Source organism: Arvicola amphibius, chromosome 17 (genome assembly GCF_903992535.2).
Source record: "Arvicola amphibius chromosome 17, mArvAmp1.2, whole genome shotgun sequence".
NCBI classification, from domain to species: Eukaryota; Metazoa; Chordata; class Mammalia; order Rodentia; family Cricetidae; genus Arvicola; species Arvicola amphibius.
In genome coordinates, this window is record NC_052063.2 from 38,832,166 (window position 1) to 38,854,497 (window position 22,332).

Sequence of the window (22,332 nt, forward strand, 5' to 3'; positions counted from 1 at the left end):
ACCTTAATGAAGCCTTTCTCTCTCACCTCTTCTTCACATAGGTTCTCTGCAGTGAACGTGGAGGGCGTGTTTCCTTTAAAAGATGGCAAAAAGCAGATTTTCCACAACACCCACTGACCCTCTTCTTTTTCCTCTTTCATTTAAACATATTTATTTGTTTTGGTTTCGTGTGTATGGGTGTCTGCCTGTATGTATGTGTGTCTGTGTATTGTGCACATGCCTGGTATCCCTGAAGGCCAGAAGAGGGCACAAGGTCCTCCAGAACTGAAGTTCCAGGTGGTTGTGAGATGCCTGCCGTGGGTGCTGGGGACTGAACTCTGTTCCTCTGTAAGATCAGAGAGTACTCTTAGCACAGAGCCATCCCTCCAGCCCCAGCTCCACATCTCTTAATCTCTCTTTCCTTTGCGGAAATACTATCTGTGGCTTAATGTCCCAGCAATGACTTTACCTTTTATTTATGTTCTTTGGGACTTCCTGCCTGGTCATTGGGGGTTTCCTCTGGGAGGGGCTGAAGCAGCTTAGAGGCAGGGGCTCACGCTTACCCATGGTACTAGCTTCTCTCCTCACCTCACTTTGTTGTCTAAGCTTCATTTTATTTCCTCATTTCCCTCCATACATCATCTTGCCATACGGTCCATGTCTTTCCGGGCCTCTTCAGAGTTTCTTGCCCCTTAGTGCCTTAACTTTTTATCATGTTTACATTTATTATTTTTATTTTGAGTGAGGAGGGACTCATGCCCCTAGCAAACATGTAAAGGTCAGAGGGTTACAGGGTTGGTTCTTATATTAGCCACTCTTCTATGGCTGTGAAGAAACACCGTGACCAAGACAACTTATAGAAGGAAGAGTTTACTGGGGGCTTGCTTACAGCTCCAAAGGGTTACAGTCTGTGACCGTTGTGGAGGGAAGCATGTCAGCAGGCAGACAGGCATGTTCTGGGAACAGCAGCTGAGATCTTACATAGAATGCCGAAGGATGACATGCATTCACACATGTGCATGCCCACACACACATACATACACACATGAGAGAAAGAGAGAGAGAAAGAGCGAGAGCTGGGACTAGCACAAGCTTTAGAAAACTCAAAACCCATTTGGTGACACATCTTCCAACCAAGGCCAGACCTGCTAAGCCTTCCAGACTGTTCCACCAACTGAGAACCAAGCATTGAAACGCCTGAACCTCTGGAGGGCCTCTCTCATTCAAACCACCACGGCTCTCTCCTCCCATCATGTGACTTCTGGGGATCAAGCTCAGGCTGTCGGTTAGCAAGAGCCTTTACTGGCTGAACAATTTTGCTACCCCTTAACTCTTAAAATATTTATAGAGGTATTTTATGCGATTACCTCCCTTCTCCTCCTTCCCTGCTCTCCTACTTTCCTTAATGAGTAACTTTATATGAAGAAAAGATTCTTTCAGATCCTATACAGTAACCGTTTTCAGACACTGTTCTGAAGCCGCTCTCTGCTGTTGTGGTTCTACATACATTGATAAAGTAACCAAAGGTAATCCAATGGAATTTTGAATCAGACAGCTCTGAAAATCCTTACTTCTACCACATGTGTTCTCCCTGTTCTTCAGGCTGCTGTTCAGGTGTCTCCCTACTGGGAACCCTATGTGGAGCTGGTCATCCAGCCCCTGCTGAATCTGAAATCTCTTTTGAGTCACTGATCCTAAAATCATTTCAGTTTGTATTTCTCCACTTATGTGATGTGTCCTTTGGGGTGTGTGTGTGTGTGTGTGTGTGTGTGTGTGTGTGTGTTTGTGTAAATTTGGGGTTTATAAATTGGATAATGAATACTATAGTTTATATTTATATTTACCTCTGCCATTTAAACTTTTCTGGCTGTTATGGTGCACACGTTGGTCTCCTCCTCCCTTTGAGACAGAGACAGGCTTCAGACTCAGGGTGTGGGGTTAGAAAGATGGCTCACTTGTTAAGCACGCTTGCTGCTCTTGTGAAAGACCGGAGTTCAGTTCCCAATACCCATGTCAGGTGACTCACGACAGACTTCTCTCAGCTCCAGGGTATCTGACACCCTGTTCTAGCCTCCCAGGGTACCCACACACACTCAGATGCAGCAGCTTTCTTTATGTATCCAAGGATGACTTTGAACTTCTGATTCTTTTGCCTCCATTTCTTGAGTAATGAGAAAAGAGATGTGTGGCACCATGCCCAGTTTTCTGTGGTGCTGACAACGGAGCCCAGCACTTCATGTGTGCCAGGCAAACAGTCAGCCATCTGATCCCACATCCCTAGCCACTGTTCTCACAAATTTCTGGTGGAGTCCATAATTAAAAAGGGCTGCTGATGGTCAGTGGAGGTTACTTCAGTCTGCATTTCTGCATGCCGTCTAACTTCTTTTCCTGTTGTTCGCCCCCTACGCCGCCACACAACTGATCATGCCTCTCCCCGGCAGGAAAAAAAACCCTGTTGGGTCCAGGTAGTTTATGAAATGAAGCCCATACTCCCCTAGAGAATAAAGGTGTGCACCGTGTTAGGAAGCTGTTCTCTAAGATTTTCCTTCTGCGTTTCACGGTGCGTGTGGAAGGGGGAAGGCAGTCTATGTTAGCACGCTGGGCTCAGGTGGCACAGTTAAAACTCTATCACTTGTCACCTAGGCTAAATGTCTTACTGTCTCCATGCTTGGGCTTTGCATCTATAATGAAGGAAAGAGTAATATTTGCTTTATAGGATAGTAAATTAACACATTGACCTACTACTTGGAGTCAGTAGGTTAAACAATGAATTTATACTTGTGTAATTCTGAAACCTTTAATGGGTCTTAGAAGGCCTCCCACAGGTGGGATGTTGCTAGGACTTGAAGTGACACCCCTCCCCCCCAGAGTTCTATGGTGGAAGTGTAATTCCCAATGCAACCGCTGGAGGGGGCACCTCAGAAGCAGTGAGTGCATTCCACACCTCCTGACTTTACAACCACTGACAAGTGTTCTCACAGAGTAGGTTAGCTGTCTCAGCATTTGGTTGTGGCAAACACAAGGTCAGCTACCTCTGGCTCTTGTGACATCCTTCTTTATTGCTCATCGGCCTTCCACCATGGCCTGCAGTAGCACGAAGGCTTTATCAGACGTTGCAGTCATACGTCTGACTTCCCTAATTCCTAAACCGTGACTGGTCTCAGCTACTCCATTACATTAATAAAACGGAAAATGGAAGTAGAGACATGCTTATGACATCCCAGTTAGAGCAGAGTTCTTGAAAGAAATGACAAGCTGGGATGGGGCCTAAGTAGGAGGCAGTGATGAGAAGGTGTAGCAGGGCTGGGAAGGAGGAGGAAGGAGAGCGAGCCGGGGACGACCTCTTCCCCGCTTGTGATATAACTAAGCACCGTGAAACAGCAACCAAGTTTATTTCCATAAGCTGGCAGTCACACAAAGAATCCCACACAACACAGAAAGAGCGCAGTGCCTTTTTTGTTTTATACATACAAACAGTATAAAACGTTTATTATGTAAGAGCCGTGTTTCGTTTACAATATATTATATTGCTTCCATCCAATGAAAAGACTTCATACATTATATTCCTTATTTCGTTGTGTTTACAATATATTATATTGTTTAAATGCCACTAACACAGTGTAATTTTTTTTTTACTTTGTTCCCCCTCAAAACTAAACTGTCTAGAATAATAAGTAAGGGCAAAATAATAATTGTACGCACCACAGGATAAGGGAGGGCAATTGAAATATTAACTATTTCAAATGTCCAGATATTTGACAACAAAATTTGAAATGCTGTAGCTTCAATACTATTAACTGCTTTATCCAAACCCTTGTGATTTATGCATCTTTGCCAGTTTAGCCCTCTAATATTCCCCACCCTAATACCACCACAAATGTGTTTTAATTTTCAAATATCTGTCAACTACACACCGAAAAGACAAATTCTTAACGTGATCAACTGACGTAAGATCTGTGATCTGTTCCAAAGGACCGACGGAGGAAAATCTATACCATCATGCCAGACATACTTAGAAAGCCTAGAAGGAAGAGTAAATATCAGCTCAGTGATTTATAACGAAGCTAATAAAATTCAGGCCAGTAATCTAAAGTGTAATGAGCATCACTTGAACGTTCAACACATGAAAGGTTAACGAAGGCTACGAACGTAGTGTAACTTGAACCGTTTCAGCTAGTGGCGTTCACCAGATGTAATTGGATTCAGGTGGATCCCGCGGCTCCTCAGCCTTTTTAAGGGGAGGCGTGTGCTGCTCCTGCCCGGCGCCTGCTGGCCTCGGGGCATGCATGAGGCTGGCTCCGTACCCTGCAAAATTAGTCACAGCTTACAAGAAAAGAAACTCCAAAAGCAGGCTCTTTTGGATTCTTCGTTAACCATTCAAATGAAACCATTTTCCTCTTTTAACCCTGAGTGAGACCATAGTGACCACACAGAGCTTCCTGAATAAGGACAGGTGACAGGTTCCAGTCTCTGGTCACTAAAAACCCATTTTTTTACTAAGCCCATTAGATCTTCTTTCTTTGAACCTGCCACTCACTGTAGATTTTGGCTATGTGGAAACTCTCTCTGTGTCTCTGTCTCTCTGTGTGTATGTGTCTGTCTCTCTCTGTGTGTGCCTCTCTATGTTTCTCTGTCTCTATCTCTCTGTGTGTATGTGTCTCTCTCTGTCTCTTTGTCTCTGTCTCTCTGTGTGTATGTGTCTCTCTCTGTCTCTGTCTCTCTGTGTGTATGTCTCTCTGTCTCTCTGTTTCTGTTAGTCTGTCTGTCTGTCTACCACTTTTGCAAACATCTGCCAACTACATACTGAAAAGACAAATTCTTAACGTGATCAACTGACGTGAGGATCTCTCTCTCTCTCTCTCTCTCTCTCTCTCTCTCTCTCTCTCTCTCTCTCTCTCTCTCTCTCTCTCTCTCTCCAGTCTCTTGTAGCCCAGGTTGACCTTGAACTCCTGATCACCATTCCTCTACCTCATGAGTGCTGCGGATGACAGGCGTGTAGCACTAGGTCAGGATTGTTTGGTGCTGGGACTCAAAGCCAGTGCTCTGTGCACACCAGGCTTGCCCTCTATTGAGTGAGCTTTGCGTAGTCCTACTATAAGATGACTGAATCGCTGGCCTACACCAAGGTCTCCCATGATCCTGCCGAGAATTTGGTGATGGATTCTTCTCAATCCACGACCAAACCAGCCTCACATATGTTTTGTGTTAAAGCAGCTCAACATAACAGCTTCATACAGACTCAGAATTGTGAAGTTGTCCCACTTACACAACACAGGCATTCTATTGGAATAGGACCTTGCTCTGCGTGGGGGAGAGGAGCTGTGATTTGAACTGACCACTATCAGGAGGACTTGTGAATTTTGCTCCCTCTCGTCATCTATCCATTCCCAACCCTGTTTTTGGAACTTGAGCCTTCTTTCTTTCTTTCCGTTTGTGAACTTCTGAAGGTACTGTGGGCACTGGCTCATTTTTGCCTTCCTAAAATGCGTCCAAGACAGCAATTACATCTTAAAAAATCTGTCTGTCTTCCGGTGCATCAGATTCAATCAAATTCAACATTCATATGTTCCTTGTGGTTTCTAAATGCAAGCATGCTGTTAAACAGCTATTGAGAACAGAGCCCCATTGCTGAATGTGTTCCTTTGAATTGTCAGTATGTAGGCTAGTAGCTCTCGGAATGGTCAAAACATGAGCTAACAACGTACTGGAGTAAATCCCTCCAGTGCTGCTTGGCTTGCCACCCATGAAGCCCAACCTCCCTGCTGGGGTGGGAGAGCCCAAGCAGAGAATTGGTCTGTCTCCAGGACCCTCCTCCCCTCCACAATGCCTGGGTGCCTAGGACCTCCCAATGTGCCAGCCCACTGGGAATCTGCTCTTTACCAGAACTCTGTGACTCAGAGCTCCCCTGTCACCTCCCTCTAGACAAAATAAACCCCAGTCTTTCAGCTTGATTCTCTGGGCTGATGCACAAAAGAGCTGGGTGGCCGCTCCCAAACAGGTTTGTGACCCAAGGGCCAGGCACCTTCTTGCATGCAATGCCTTGCTCTGAAAGAGACACTGATGGCAGGCGAACCAGTGTGGTCTCCACTGGAGTCTTCTCGGTGGCCTCCTCAAGGCTCTGTGACAGGAAGGCTCCTAATGTGTTTTTATTTTTGGATGAGCCCAACTCAGTGGGCATGCTCCCTGGATTGTATGCACCGCCCCCTGAAAGCTGATGTAGAAAAATATTTGTATCTTGTTAATTTGGAGATGCAATGGGATTGAGATAGTTGGTTATTGAAGTGTGACATGACTCAACCCTCTTTTCCTTCAAGAGAGGTAGGCTGTGGGCGCGTGCACAGGAGGCTGTCCTAGGTGACGGAGGAATGAAAACCCTGCCGTTTTGTTCATGCTTTGATTGGCCTCCTCCTTATCCTGGACCCTGTGCTCCACAAGGCAGACTTTTTCTCTCCTATCTGCTCATGTAGTCCCAGTGCCTGGGTTCCTGCTTAGCACAGAGGAAGGGCAGCAATCAATGCTGAATGGTCAGATTTACCAAGCTTCATTTCATATATAAAATTGTCCTCTGGTTTATCTACATTGCTCGTTTATTTGAGATAGTCACTAAATCTGAAAGACACAAACACATTAGACTACTTTCCCAGGAAGGGCTTCCACTGGCCTGTCCTTTCTTTCCAAAGAACTTACGTAAACATTCTATCGGGGGACACGAAAAGATTTGAGACATGTATTGTATGTTATATATAAATTGATAAAACGTGATTTTTATAAACCAGAGGTCAGTAGATATTAATGTCCATCTAATATCTTCAGGGTGAACTGTAGTTTAGAGCCCAGCATGCTTGCCTAGAAAGGTGCATGTGGTGGGGGTTAGATCCCCAGCATTACAACTAAAGAAAGGGAGGGAGGGAGGGAAGGAGGGAGGGAGAGACGGAGGGAGGGAAGGGAGGGAGGAAGGAAAGGAGGAAGGAAGGGAGGAAAGAAGGAAGGGAGACGAGGAGGAAGGGAGGAAAGGAGGAAGAAAGGAAGAGAGGGAGTAGAGGAGGAAGGGAGGAAAGGAGGAAGGAAGGATGGAAGGAAGGAAGGAAAAAAGGAAGGGAGGGAGGAAAGGAAGAAGGAAGGAAAGAAGGAAGAGAAGGAGGGAAGGAGGAAGGAAGGAAGGACTTTAGCTAATCAAATTCTTCCTTCAATACACTGAATTACTAGGGTAGCCTGCATTATTAATTTGACATAGAGAATATGTGTGATGATGTTTTAACAGATCTGGTGGCATTTTATATGTATGCCTTCTTCTATTCCAAGGCTTCGTTGACTTTGAAGTTGACAGAGGAGATGCACGGGAGCAGGAGCACAGAGATTGCCACTAATGACATGACCACATAGCAGGGCTGAGCTGCAGGTTGTCCAAAGACCTCTACTCACTTTTATTGCAGTGTCTTCCGTGCCAGCCTTCTCGACACTGGCATTTGTTGGGCTCGTGGCAGGTTCCATGAGCTCCGCAGCCAGGCTCGCAGACGGCTAGAATCAGACAGCGCAGAGTGATGTCTTCCTCCACTTTCCCATTCTTTTTTTTCAAAACACAACTACATAGCTGCTTTTCCTTTAGTTCTCTGGAATATGTTAGTTTTGGCCTCTCTCTCTCTCTCTCTCTCTCTCTCTCTCTCTCTCTCTCTCTCTCTCCTCTCTCTCTCTCTCTCTCTCCTCGTCTAACTCATTTCCCAGCCAAAATCCAGCTTTAAAGTTGGGGGAAAAAATCCTTCCTTATGGATGATCTTTGTAATCTGCGTCATGCTTCTCATACACAAAGAGCCTCAGTGAGATTTTGAAACTACTGGATGGTGGGGCGATTACTCCTTTCAAGAAATCCCTAACAGATAAAACAAAATTTTAAAATGAAAGAATTTAGCCATGTGCATAAATATTTTATATTCAGGGATCTCTACAATGCCCATGATCTAAGTAAAGGAAGCCTATGAATTAGGAGGAAAGGTCAGCTCTGATGCCCAGACGACATGCAGCAGGCATGGCTGTTATATCCAAAGACACTAAGTGAAATCACCCTGCATCCATACCGCCACCGTTCGTGGTACTCACGCTTAGAACAGAGGTCTCCTTGGTAACCTTTGGGACACTTGCATTTGCTTTTCCCAATGCATTTCCCTCCGTTTCGGCAGGGCTGTGGGCATTTGCCTGCAGTAGAGAGGAAACTGGTTAAGTAAGAAGGATCCCAGGGCTTTATTCAATAGTAATTACATCTTTCAAGGGAGTGAAAAGGCTTTGAGAGGAGAAATGCTTTGAAATGGCAGTCATCCATTTATCTTAGGCCTCCTCTGGCTTTTATATTGTTTCTGTTTCGGAGACAAGCTAATATGTTGACATGATTATATACATTATATTATATATTATTTGAATAGTATTATATCCTATTATGTTATATATAATACCCCCTTTCCCATAATGAATATACTTCACAAAAAAGAAAATTCAAGCTAGCCTGGCTCATATACATGCCTGTAGTTCCACACACTGTTCTAGACCTTCAAACGTGACTGACTCGCTACGAGAAATTTTTCTACAACTTCTGCTTTTTGCAGAGTACTTTTTCTGGAGGTAGGTCTGTCTGTACCCACACCTGATGACAGCCTTACTCGGGCATCATCTATCAGAAAGCAAGTTTGCATCTAGGTAATTTACCAGGGGGAAGTGAACCTTAGAGACAGGAATGGGGGCCTGCATGGTGCAGCAGAGAAGGAGGGAAAAGACAACTCAGAAATGTGCTTGCGGGTCAGCCACCATGATGGGCAACTGGATCCTATTCTTCCGGTCTGCCCAAGGATAACATAAGAGACACATAGAGTTGACTGAAAAGAGTAGAGGGGGCATTTGTTTATTGACCTCTGATGCCCACTGTTTATTGTTCTTTGGAGAGGATTCATTATGTCCCTGGTGGAATGGCAGCATGTAATATATAGGGACTGAGAGATGCCCCTGGTGGAAGGAACATGGATGGAACAGATCCAATGAGAGCATAGGTTGCTATAGCAATGGGTAGAGTGAGGGGCTGGTCCCTGGTGCCACGGCTATCCATTTCGATGGACTGTCTGAGAGCCTAAGGATGCATCGTTCTCCCTGTTAACTCTGCTTAATGTTATGAAATGAATTATCCCAGATGTTTTCACAGAGCTTTGAATCCTAAAATTTTAGAACCAGAGCAAGACCAGAGATGTAAGACCTACACAACAATCACACTACAAATGTTTATTTTTCCTTGACAATCAAGAATTTCCCATTTGAAGGATGACGTCTTAGTAATAATGATAAGGGGCCAAGGGCAGGAGGATGTCCCAAAGACAGCCAGCGGCCACTAGACCTCAGTTTGGGATTTTGTTCTTGTTCTTTTATTTTTTTTACTAATGAAAATGCCATTAACAAACTCACCTTTCACTTACTAAATCTTTTTTTTTATGGCCTAAGAAAGCTTGAGATGAAGCAAATTATAATGCCCTTTACTAACAAGCACTGTTTAACGGAAGAATTGAATTTCATGTGAAAATTGTTTTGCCACAAACGCTTTAGTTTTTAACTTTTCACTTCCCGGAAAGAACTTTATTTGTTTATAAACTGGACAAAGCCACATTTAGCCATGAAGACAATATACTTGCAACAAGGTTGGGAGGTTAAGGGCTCTGTAATAGACTAGAATTCAGCTTTTTTTCTCCTTTAAAGCCCACCCTCCCTCATTCTCGATACAGTGTCTCATATGACCTGACTGGCCTCCAATTCAATTCACTATGTAGTTAAGGATGTCCTTGAACTTCTTTCTGATCTTCTTACCCCCATCTTCCTGGTGCTGGGTCATACGCATACACCATTATAGACAGTTTTACTCAGTACTAGGGACCAGACACAGGGCTTGTGCACATTGGACAAGAACTCCTGTCTCAACTAGGCTACCTTCTCAGTCCCAAGCATCACCGTTCATTCCCAGTCTCAAAATGACCTTCTTATTGACCACTAAAAGTTCCAAAGATTCCCATTTTCTGAAGAACACCATTTACATGAAAGACTTTAACTCCAAACTTCCAATGAAGCATTGTGGTGATATCTCATCTGTACAAATAAAGTTTGTCTGAAGATCAGTGGGTGGAGCTAGCCACAAGCTAACTAACCATAGAGGTTGGGAGGTCTGGAAAGACAGACAGGAAGTCATATGGCCAGGCAGAGAGAGGAAGTAATAAGGCGGAAGGAAAACAGGAACTCAGTCTCTTTTCTGCTGGGAAGTAGAGAGGTAAGATGGCTGCAGTTTTGCTCCTTTGTCTCTCTGATCTCTCAGAATTTTCCCCAATATTTGACTCTGGGCTTTTATTATGAAGACCTATTGGAACTCGTATTACAGAGCATGTGACCCAGGCAGAGCCACAAAACTAGATCAAGGCAGCTCCAGTGTGATCATTATTCTGCAGAGGAGATCCATCACTCTTCTGTGTGAACAAGTTGGTGAGCTCTGTGCTCCATGGGGGTGGGGATGAAGTTGGTGATCTGGAGCAAGGCAGGCTGATTGGCAGAGCCCTCCACTGAGTCTACTGCCTGACTGTGTTCTTGGTAAGAGGGAAACGAAGACTCTTAGGCTGTCTCAGCCAGGAGGGAGGGTAGGAAGACCAAGGAGGAGATCAGGAAGGTTTCCCCAGGTTCTTAGTGCCAGGAACATGACTGCAGGGATCTGTTAGGACAGAGCTGGTTCAAAGACTAAGCATCAACTATCATCACCTGATTGTTTAGAATTCAGAACACACAAAGCATCTTACTACTGACCTCTTTTGCTTGAAAATACTTTGCAACCGCATTATATTGGTTGGAAATAGGCCTACCAAAACCTCAAGGAGTGTTGGCTCAGGGAGATTTCACTGAGTTTTATTAAGTGTTTTAGTGTAACCCATGGAGGAGTCCTTGTGGGAACATTGCCCGGCTATACAGTCTCCACAGAGTGAAGACCTCAGACACCCTCCACCTGTGAGACTGCGGGATAACTTAATGTTGTAATTCTACTTCACAGACAGCAAGAGGAAAGAGATGTACCAGGGTGTGGGCCTTGGAATGTTGAGTGGTTTTTGTTTTTTTGGGTTTTTTTTTTTTTTGATTATTTTCTGCAGAGAACTTTTATGACAAGGGCCTGTTAAGTTATTTCTAAACTTATTTATCATAGGATATAAGTAATTTGTGTGACCTTTTTAAAACTGAAGTTCTATTAAAGATTCTTAGGAAACCTGTAAGCCTTGCATAGCAAGATGTATGCGCAGCTGGCATCCCAGACGCCTCTCGGAACAGTCTGGCTGACCAGTACCAGCATCTGACAAAACAGCCCCAGTGGTGTTTGAAGTCAGGAGAAGTGGAAGTTAGCCTGACAGGTAGCCTGGCGACAGAACGCGTCTCCTTAAGAAAGAGAGGTGGGCTTTGGTGAGAGAGACGGTAGTGTTGTAGGCAGACTGGAAAAGGAGAAGCGATCTGGAGACAGCTCCTCTGTGAACTTGGTCCCTTGTGGCCCTAGCTAAACTACAGACCTGTTTCTTTCTGTATTGTTTTGTTTTATTCTAATAATGTTCCATTTCATTGAAACAGGAAGTTTTTTTTTTAAAGGAATTTGAATAAAACTTGTTTTTGGATCTATGATGAGTTTTCAAAACCCTGCATTTTTGGTCCAGTTAGAATTTTAAAAAAAGACAGAAGAGAGAGGGAAGGTGGAGGCAGGAGAGGAGAGAAGAAAGAAAGGGAGGGAGACAGAGCGAGCCGTGCCAGAGGAAAGCCCATGAACACAAAGTCATGAGGAGGCACCCTTACATGAAACGAGGCCACGAACAAAGACTCGTAAACAAAGCATGCCACGTCTGGGGCTGAGCTTTGGGAGAAAATTGAGGGGAGTTAGCTCAAGATGTCTTTATCAGGAAAGAGTAATTAATAAGAACAGAAACCACATCCTGGCAATTAATTACATGTTCGATGGAAACTTCAGAGCTATTTCATTTGAACTCTATAAAAATGGTTACTTCATCTACTACTCATTAAAGTACAAAAACCCACAAATAAATTAGAGGTTGAAAGTTAAAATAGAAACATAGCATTATTCAATTTGGAATCTACCTCAGCTTTGGAAACAGTGGCCGCACCAAACACACAGTGCTTTAGAGGCAGCGAGGCTGGGAAAGGGTTGCCCTAGACGCGCATCCGAGGGGCAGAAGGGGACCCCTCAGCAGGCACGCCTGACGGCTGCTGTCCTGCCTGGACGTGAGCCTCCATGCTAGCTGTCCTCTGGGTCATAGTGTGGCTTGGACTGAATCGGCTCATTTCTGAGTTTCAAAGAGAGGCCTGAGCGCTGGCCAGTTGGTAGGTGGCAGAGCTGGGACCATTGCTCAGCTATTTGTATTGAAGCACGACAGACAACACAGTGTGGGCGGAATGGGTGTCACTTTTAAGTTCGCAGCTCAACCTTTTTTTTTTTTTTTTAATCTGAGAACTCAAGAAACACTGCTGTTGAAGGCAGGCATTTCTAGCACCCCATAAGGTTCCTTTTGACCCCCACAACAGCAACCCCAGTTTCCACCACTTCATCCGTTAGTTTTGTTTCTTGAACTTGAAAATTGTGGACTCATTTCCCCCCTCTCCCCCCGCATGTCCGCCTCCTTTTGTATAATGTGTCCCTGGGAGTCACTTAGGAGGCTGGGTTATTGTTTTAATCGCTGTGCAGTGTTTACTTCTCCTTCCTTCCCACTCTCTTAGATGAGTCAGTCTGTTCTAGGATGATAATGATGAGCAGAAGAAAACCCTCTGTGCTTGTGGGTTTGTCTTGAGCCTCTGGGACAAGCACCATGTTTCTTAGCCTTGCTTTTAGACAAGGGAGTGCCCCAGGAATCTAGGAAAGAGACACTGGCCTATGATGTCACACAAGGTCTCAATCCTATCTAGGCTTCAGTGGCAAAAGCAGGCAGGAGACAGTTTTTCAGCTCCCCCAAGGCCATCGAGAATGCCGAGATCTGTACCCACCCCACTGCCAGGCCATCGAGAACACTGAGATCTGTACCCGCCCCCGCCATCGATAATGCCGAGATCTGTACAAATACACACACACACACACACACACACACACACACACACGCCAACGAGAACACCGAGATCTGTATCCCCAGGCCATCGAGAACGCTGAGATCTGTACCCCCCTGCCATTGAGAACACCAAGATCTGTACACACATGCACACACACACCATCGAGAACACGGAGATCTGTACACACACACACGCACACATGCACACACGCACACATGCACACCCGCCATCAAGAACGCTGAGATCTGTACACACACACACACACCTGCCATCAAGAACACCGAGATCTCTACACACACACACACACACACACACACACACACACACGCCATCGAGAACACCGAGATCTGTACATGCACAGACGCACGCACACACACACACACACACCCGCCATCGAGAATGCCGAGACCTGTACACACACACACACGCCATCAAGAACGCCGAGATCTGTACACACAAATGCACACACACACGCACACATGCACACACACACACCCGCCATCGAGAATGCCGAGACCTGTACACACACACACACACACACACACACACACATGCCATCAAGAACGCCGAGATCTGTACACACAAATGCACACACACACGCACACATGCACACACACACACACCCGCCATCGAGAACGCTGAGATCTGTACACACACATATACACACACACCTGCCATCGAGAATGCCGAGATCTGTACACACACACACACACACACGCCATCAAGAACGCCGAGATCTGTACTTACTCATGTCACAGTGGTCACCCTCGAGTCCTGGAGGGCAGATGCATTTTCCGGGGTAGAAGCAGGTGCCCCCGTTAAGGCAAGTAGTGGAGCAGTTTGCTGTTAGAATGAATGGCAGGGTGCTTCATTAGACAGGCAGGTACGCCGAGCAAGAATTTCACTTCAAGTGAACAATATTTCTCCAGCATGTGTCTAACACGTTCTCATCTACATAATAAACACGCCACTTTACAGTTTGAAAAAAGTTATAACCAAACACCCCATTATTTGAAATAGCCAGTTCAAATTATAACAGTCAAATTACAAAGACTCGGAATATAAGAGAGAAGAGGGCATCACACCATGTATTCATTCCAAATTTTTAAAAAGGTATAATATATAAAAAATAGTCTTTTAAGTAAAACTTATGTGCTAAAAAGAAGAATCTGCAAATCCAAGAAAATACCTTTCAAAAGCATCAAGTTGGAAGATAAAGGGGGGAAAACTTATTTGGATTAGATAAAGGGGAGAGAATGTCAAAGTGTCAAGGTTCAACAAGGAGGAAGCAACTCTCAGAAGAACGGAGCCTCATTTGAACGAACAGGATTTAAAGAGAAAAACTGTCATGGTACTTGGAGAGAGTCTCCAGTAATTGTGTGCAGAGAGACAGGCTGAAAACCCTGTGAGGTCCCAAGGAAGAGGCTGAGCGGGATGATGGACACAGTGAAAATCCAATAAAGGAGCTGTGACGCATCCTAAGCCCCTCCCTCTTGGTGTCAGTTTCTTGAATTTCACTGATCTTTGGCACTTAAAGTGGAGAATAGAGGAATGGGAATAGGAGGGAGGACATACTTAAAAGTCAACAGCTTCACTCATTCAGTAAAGAAGATTAAAATAAGAGCTTGGGGTAGGGTTAAGGTGTATGCTTGTAGTCCCAGAATCCAGGGGAGAAGAGGCTAGGTGGTCAGGGTCCTTTCTGGCTACATAGTGAGTTTGAAGTTGGCCTGGGGTATGTGGCTATTTGGGACCTTGCCTCAAAAAAGCTAAAAACTAAAAGTTAGTGCTTAGGATTTTTTTCTTTTAAATTTCAGTCATATGTCCTGGTTTTGTTCTTGTGGCTTGTAAAACAGATAAGTAAAGGCTTCCAGTGTGAACGTGTGTGTGCTTTGTGGAAGTCAGTTCAGTTAAAACGTTCTGCGGACACTGGGCTTCTTAAATGCGTTAAGGAGCGTGGCAAATGACAAACCCTTCCCAGCTGCAGGTAACCGTGCACTTAGAGCATCCTGATGTCGGAATGAGCAGAGTCCCCTTCTGGTACAGGATTTAGAGTTTAGGAAACTGTCGGCCCTCTCTCTTCGCCACTTGACAGTAGTGTTGTTGGGTTTTTATGTGTGAGTCTTGTCTCCCCACTTGTCCACGTCTTCCCAGAATAGGAGAGGGCGAGAGAAGGTTAGGATCAGTGTTTACCTGCCCCCTGCTGATCTAGAAAGGGCAGCGGGCTAGACAGCGCACAGAAAACAGAACTACTAAATCTGGCTATACAATCTGACTGCCCTTCTTCTCCAGTAAACATACAGCTATGCAGCCGGGCGGTGGCTCCCAGCACTCAGGAGGCAGAGGCAGGCAGATCTCTGAGTTCGAGGCCAGCCTGGTCTACAAGAGCTAGTTCCAGGACAGGCTCTAGAAACTACAGGGAAACCCTGTCTCGAAAAACTGAAAAAAAAAAAAAAAACATACAGCTATGCAGACCCTGCTCATCTTTAACACATGATTCTGTCTCAGACACCAAAATGAGGAATTACAAGCACTGACAACCACTCCTGTCCTGCCTAGCTCTATGTCAGCTCGACACAAGCTAGAGTCATCTGGAAGGAGGGGTCCTCAGTAGAGAAAATACTTCCCTAAGATCCAGCTGTAGGGCATTTTCTTAATTAGCAATTGATGACGTGGGGTGGGGGGCAGTTCATTGTCAGTGGGGTCATCCCCAGACTGCTGGTCCTCAGTGCTGTAAGAAAGCAGGCTGAGGAAGCCATGAGGAGCAAGCCAGTGAGCAGAACTCATCCGTGGCCTCTGCCTCAGCTCCTGCCTCCAGATCCCTTCCCTGCTTGAGTTCCTGTCCTGACTTCCGTGATGGTATACGGAAGTGTGAGCCAGTTTGCTTAGGGCCGTTGTGTCTCCTCACAGCAATTCTCAAGAATTTGTCCTTATTCTCGGTATGTTCAACTGTTCCTGTCATCTTGACCAAGGTTTTCAACATTCCCGTCATGGTTTGGCTGTGGGTCCGTGTGCTGCAAGCTTGGCGTGGAGAAGGGTGGACCACTCAGAAGCGGGGTCTAATGGGTTGTGGTTAGGTCACTGGGGTCGTCCTCGGGAGTTCTTAGGGGGCTGCCCAGCGCTTGAAGGTCTCTGGCTTGGTCTTGTCGTGGAATCTCTCCTAAAATACTCCCACAACTGTGCTGACTTCAACACTGTGATGTAGCCTGAGGCCCTCACCGGAGCCAGACAGATGGCGCACTGAAACTCCACACTGTGAGGCTAACTGGCCTCACCCAGAGTCTCAGGGTTTTGCTATCGCAACAGAAAGTGAACTAATCCAAATGTTGTTTTGCCGTGAGCCAGAGATGCTAACTAAATTTCACTGCGGCTGAGAGTCGATTGGCCAGTGCTTGCTAGTCACTTCCTAGAGTTTGTGGCAGATGTCCCCAAGGCCAATGGACATGATTCTTTAATGTTTATTCCAAAGTACAGTGCTAAAGTCCAGCTCTGTGCCAGTAATTAAACCATTTTTCAGCAGCTCCATATTCCTTCGTGGATAATAAAAGAATCTTTTGTTGAGCCAGTAAAAATTAATGTTTTATGTTCCAGGATTTCCAGTGAGACCAAATGAAGTTTCAACAGATTTTCCAAATGAGTTTTTTTTAAATTATTAGAATTTTTAACATGTAGGAAAATCTTTCATTTGAAAGACAAAGTATTATGGAATATAAGATGTACTGTATTACAAAATGTATATTTTTCTTTCATGATTCTAAAGTATTTGTGACAGCTGTAACATATATATATATATATATGTGATGTATATTGTGGTTGTGTATGTATGTGTATATGTATGTATATACACATATATAGATGTATATCTATGCATACACATACGCACTCATATGTGTGTGTGTATTTGTTTGTGTGTGTGTATCACAATAGCCAGCACGCTGGTGCAGTCACTTACGAGACAGAAGGATCTCTCGAGTCCAGGAGTTCTATGCAGTATCGTGCTACGCCTGTTAGCTGTCTGTATTAAGTTGGGCATTAGTGACCTCTTGGGAGTAGGGAGCCACCAGGTTACATAAGAGGGGTGAGTCAGCCCAGGTTGGATAAAAGATCTCAGTAGATTTTTCATTGTATAAGCCAAAGCAATAATGGCCAAAGGTGGACAGGTATCCCTAGTCATTTCTTTAATTCTGGGTGTGTGTGTCAGGTCAAGCGTCTCAAGGTTTGCTTACTTCCAATAGTTCTGTTAGAGTCTGAGTTTTATTCCCTTCCAAGAAATGCCTGGTTTTCAAATAGTAGAAATGCTATAAATACCAAATGCTAAATTTGAACAAATAAAGACACACTCTTGAGTAATTTTACTGACTTGCTCTTAAAAATTACCGCTGTCACTAGGTCTTAGTCTTTAGGAATATGTATTGAAAATATTTTAAATCTAATTTTTGTGGTTTATCAAAAAAAAAGAGAGATACAAATGCTTTCAGATATTATCCCATTCCAAGAAGAAAGATAGGAGGCGAAGAGGAAAAGCTTATGACCCAAGGCTCAGGCCACTCGGGAGAGGCTGGGTCCTGATTAGATGGGGTGATACAGTGTACAGAGGAGGGGATGAAATCTAGGCCAAGTGATTCTAGCTAGATAATATTCATCAACCAATAAACATAACACAGATTCAGAAGGAGCTCCCACCTCACTATGTAACCTCGGGGCAGCTCTCTGGGAGTGAACTGTGTCATGCTGCCGGTTTCTCAACGGTTGTCAAGAATGTGACCAGACAGTCATGTGACAGTTGTTTGGATAGCCTAAGACACTCAGTCACTCCTCAACTCACGCCAAGAACTCCTCGCCTCAACTTTTTTTCCTTTTTAGGAAACTGTGTACACTCACACAAAAAGCAAACCAACCAAACAGAAAATTGAGCTGTAGTAGCGTTCCATGCTGAATGACTGATCACAAGAGACAGTAGTTAAAAACAGTATTTGTTATTCTGTCTAAAGCGTATTTTATTGATAAAAAATCAATAGTCTGTGGCAAATACCATTATGGATATTAGGACATCTTCATTAAGTGCATATACTTTCCAGAGTATTTGTAAAGGTTTACCCACTGAAGAGTTTTGGGCTGGCTAAGTAGGCCAAGTTTGTATCCACTCTCTGTAAGTGAAATCTAATGTATCGCGGCCATACTTAGAGGGAGGCACCCAACCTCTGGCAATTAGAGTATTGAATGGGGCCCTACACAAGGTCATAGAAACTGAGACTTTAAGTCTGGTTCACTGGTATTTGAACATAAAGTATCTAGAAAGGGAATTGTTTTTGTATGTCAGCAACCTTCATAGCAAATATTAACTGTTCCCCACCCAAGTCTTGCTTCTCAACTGGACGAGAGGCAGCCCTTGTCCCCATCTGGATTTTCCCTCTCTTTCTACCCTGTCTTGGGACCACAGATGGATGTTGCTCAGGTCACTGACCTGTATATTCTTGCACTGAAGCACTCTGGGAGTAAAAACTAAACTTCCACTGGGTTAAGTAATACCCCAACTGGGGTCACACTTAGTAGAGGAGTCATCTTTACTCTACATGACATACCATGTTTACAAAGGGATGACATCAAGAATGTATCTTTGGGAGGCTGGAGAGACCGTTCAGTGGTTAAGAACACTGTTTACTCTTCCAGAGGACAGGGGTTGAGTCCCACCACCCACGTGGAGGCTTATGACACTTGTAACTTCCAGCTTTAGGGGTCCCATTGCCCTCTTCTGGCCTTCACATACATGTGTATAAACACACACACACACACAAATAAATATTAAAAATAACATAAAAAATGAAACGAAGTCCTGTTACCTTTATCACAGTTGACTCCATAGAATCCAGGTGGGCAGATGCAGAAGCCAGGAGTGACACACAGGCCGCCGTTCAAACACCGAGGTATGCAGAGGGCTTACAGGGAGAGGGGACTCTGATTAAGGCCACGCAGGATGCAGGAGCAGGGGCATGTTGCATTGTTAATGATTCTACCACTCAGACTTTGTGATAGAGTCAAAAATGTTTACTCTTTAGATACACAATTTTGCTATATTAAAAATTGTCTTGTGGTATTAATTCAGCTATTTTTCAACTTCTCAGTCAATTTCTTAGGCAAGAATTTTCAATTTGTTCTACTTTAAATGCCTGATTGAATCTTTATCAAAATCAGGCCAGGCATGGTGGCACACGCCTTTAAACTCAGCATTCAAGAGGCAGAGGCCGATGAATCACTGTGAGTTCGAGCCTGGTCTATATAATAGAATTTCAGAACAGCCAAGACTACATAGAGAAACCCTGTCTTAAAAAACAAACAAATAAATAAGAACCAAAAAATATCTTTCTCAAATCAACTTGACTGTGATGTATTTTTATTTATTTATTTATTTATTTATTTATTATTTTTTTCTGATGTATTTTTTTAAAACTGCAAATATTTTTCTCTGCCCTATTTCCTTGATCTTCAAACTCTAAGATAAGTGCAAATAAGAAAATATTCTTATCTATTAAAAGAAAAAATACTTTTTGCTAACTTTGGCCAAATACGTTCTTTGACTTATTTAAAGGCATTTAAAGAGCTTATGATTAATACTCATTTCTCACTCGTCTCTTTCCATATAATGATCTCAAAAATAGTACCTCTGAAGTAAATGTTCTTACTACCCAAATCATTTTCATCCCTTCTTTCAACTTATGATATGGTAGAACCTGTACTCGGGTATGGATTTAATTGTGAATTGAGGTATTTTTAATTGGAAGAATTTCAATCAGCTGTGGCATTAGAACCCTAAACCTTTCAAGAGAGTATCACAAAGCACACTGTGCATATAGGCTGGCCAGAGGCTTGAGCACGAAGAACAGAGACCCTAATCAAAGGTCTGGCCACGTATGATAGTAACAGAAACCGATCCACAGAAGTACGACCTTCCAACTGGTCTTCTGTGCCTATTTAAAAGTTTCACCGACCCTTAAAATATTACCAAATAGTAATAGTAATTTCAAGAGATGTGTTACAAACACCAAAAGACCCACGTGGGCCATTTGTGGCTTCCACGTTCGTTGGGAAGCAAGCCTGGTGGACTAACTCCCTTGCTTACCTTTCTCACAGTGAGGCCCGTAGAAGCCATCAGGACACTCACAGACCCGCCTTTCATTACAAAAGCCTCCATTCCGACACCCTCCGGGACACTCGGCTGCACCAAAGAGAAACAAGCCATAATGCATGCCCTTGAAGCCAGGCCAGGTGAGACACTGGTGGTCATTTATACCCAAGTGTTTTCAGTACAATTGGTTGAAACCCACAGTCTTTAACCTTCCCTCCTCACCTCTCTGTTTCCACCCTGTTCTCCCTGCAATCTTAAGTACAACAGTAGGGGACACACAGGAGGGAGCAAAGCTGCTCTTACTTCTTCCCACCGCTGAAAGTCACACCCGAGGAACAAGGGGCATTGCCTCTGGTATCCACTGCCAGAGAGCAGGTGGCTTTTTGTATGTGTTTAGAGCATTGACTGGCTCCGTAGCTTAAACTTGACGCTGGAAGGGGGAAGGAGTTATTCCCTTGTGCTTAGTGGGCACCCAGGGCATGCAATGAGTTGCTGAGGCCCTGTCTGCCTGACAGTAGCATTGTGTGATCATGACTTCCTGTCTTTGGCTGTGAAGAGCATTTGGCGGGGCATGGGTAGGCAGTGTTGCTGTGACCGGGAGAAATGTTGGTGGTGATTTGACTCCTGTAGAGAGGGACTGGAACAAGAAAGGATATGTCTCTGGCCTTGGGTGAGATAAAGATGGGGACTCCTTAAGGTTATGTTAGAAAAGGGGGAAGAAAAGCTTGTCTTTGACAGCACACTGGAGTCCCTAAGGTTCCTACATGCTGTCAAAGACTGAGAAAATCTAAGTACCTGTAACGGACCCTGTGTGTACCACGCCTTCCCTCCAAGGTATATATAAAAAGAAAATGAAACAAGCCATAGGTATGACTCCCCACCTCCAAAGCCCTCTCTGGAGGGGCTCTCAGTGCTCACCTTGCTGACATGTTTTAAAGAAGATAGCATTTTGAGGGGTCTGAAGGATGGTGTTGCCTTCAGAATTCATGACAATCACGTTCACTTCAAATGCTGCCACGCCGTCCTGTTTGCCAAGGCACGGGAAACCAACCTGAACAACTAAAGGGAAAAGAGAGGCTGTGAAGTCAATTTGGACGACGGATTCCGGCTTCACAGGAACCACAGGGAGACCAAGAAGAAGCAAAGAGGGGCACATTTTTGTGATTTTCATGTATCTCCATGGGAGTCGAGAAGGTATTTTGATTACCTGGGGATTCCCGGTGAAACTCATGCACCATGCTAGGAGGTAATAGAATGAATGGCTCTTGCTAATGTGTGCTCCACAAATGCAGAACTGGGAAGATTTTGTTGAAAAAAACCTTATTTTTTGAGACACTTATGTATCTTGACTTATGTATCTTTAGCTTGTATATTTTAGGCTTAGTAATCTTAGCTTGTAGATCGTTTTAAGATTTTATTTTAATTTTTGTGTGATGTGTGTCTGTGTGTGCATATGTGTGTTTGGGCACGTGTGTGCAGGCATGTGGAGGCAAGAGGCTGTCAGAGATCAAGAGTTGGAGTTACAGGCAGTTGTGAGCCACCTAATAAAGGAATCAAATGTGAGTCCCTTTAAGAGCAGTAACTGCTCTTAACCACTGAGCCATCTCTCCAGCGCCAGTTTTCACACCTTAAAAAGGTGGGTATTTTTTATTTCTTATTTTTTGGTCTGCAAATTAAAGATGCAAAAAGGAGCATAATTATATTAATTAGGATGAGACATTTGTGATTATATTATATAATTATATTAATTAGGATGAGACAGTTACCATCCCCAAAGAGCCAGAAAAAGGTATAATATATAATATTATATCCATTAAGTAAGCCCTTGGCATAATAGCCCACTAACTTATTTTTTATTCTTCTGATCTGAAAGTAACAAAGCAAATTCTTTGAAGATATTCTGCAACTCAGCATAGACTCCAGCAGTGGCCTAGTCAACCAGGTTTCTATTTTCTCAAGACACCTATGATATCACAGAGTGGTGAGCTGAGCTAATGTGGCGGGTAGGCTAAGTCTGGTGTGTGCTTTAGCTGATGTAGAGCCGCTTCCCATGCACCTGTTGGGTACTCGGCACGTCCAGGTGTTGACAACAAGGCCACAAGGCAGGACATGGCAACTCAAATGTTTCTGCACGAAGA

The 22,332-nt window shown here is 44.2% G+C and overlaps 1 protein-coding gene across 1 annotated transcript in view; it reads right to left on the minus strand.

Moving 5' to 3' along the window:
• Positions 1-3,495: 3,495 nt before the first annotated feature.
• The window catches only part of Wif1 (WNT inhibitory factor 1), a 63,403-nt gene continuing 44,566 nt past the window's right edge, over positions 3,496-22,332 (minus strand). The window contains exons 4-10 of the mRNA XM_038314964.1: positions 21,113-21,253; positions 20,189-20,284; positions 18,912-19,007; positions 13,822-13,917; positions 8,074-8,169; positions 7,402-7,497; positions 3,496-4,284 (exon numbers count right to left, since the gene is read on the minus strand). Coding sequence (XP_038170892.1) covers positions 4,163-4,284; positions 7,402-7,497; positions 8,074-8,169; positions 13,822-13,917; positions 18,912-19,007; positions 20,189-20,284; positions 21,113-21,253 — 743 coding nt within the window. The 3' untranslated portion in view covers positions 3,496-4,162. The remainder of the gene's footprint in view (positions 4,285-7,401; positions 7,498-8,073; positions 8,170-13,821; positions 13,918-18,911; positions 19,008-20,188; positions 20,285-21,112; positions 21,254-22,332) is intronic.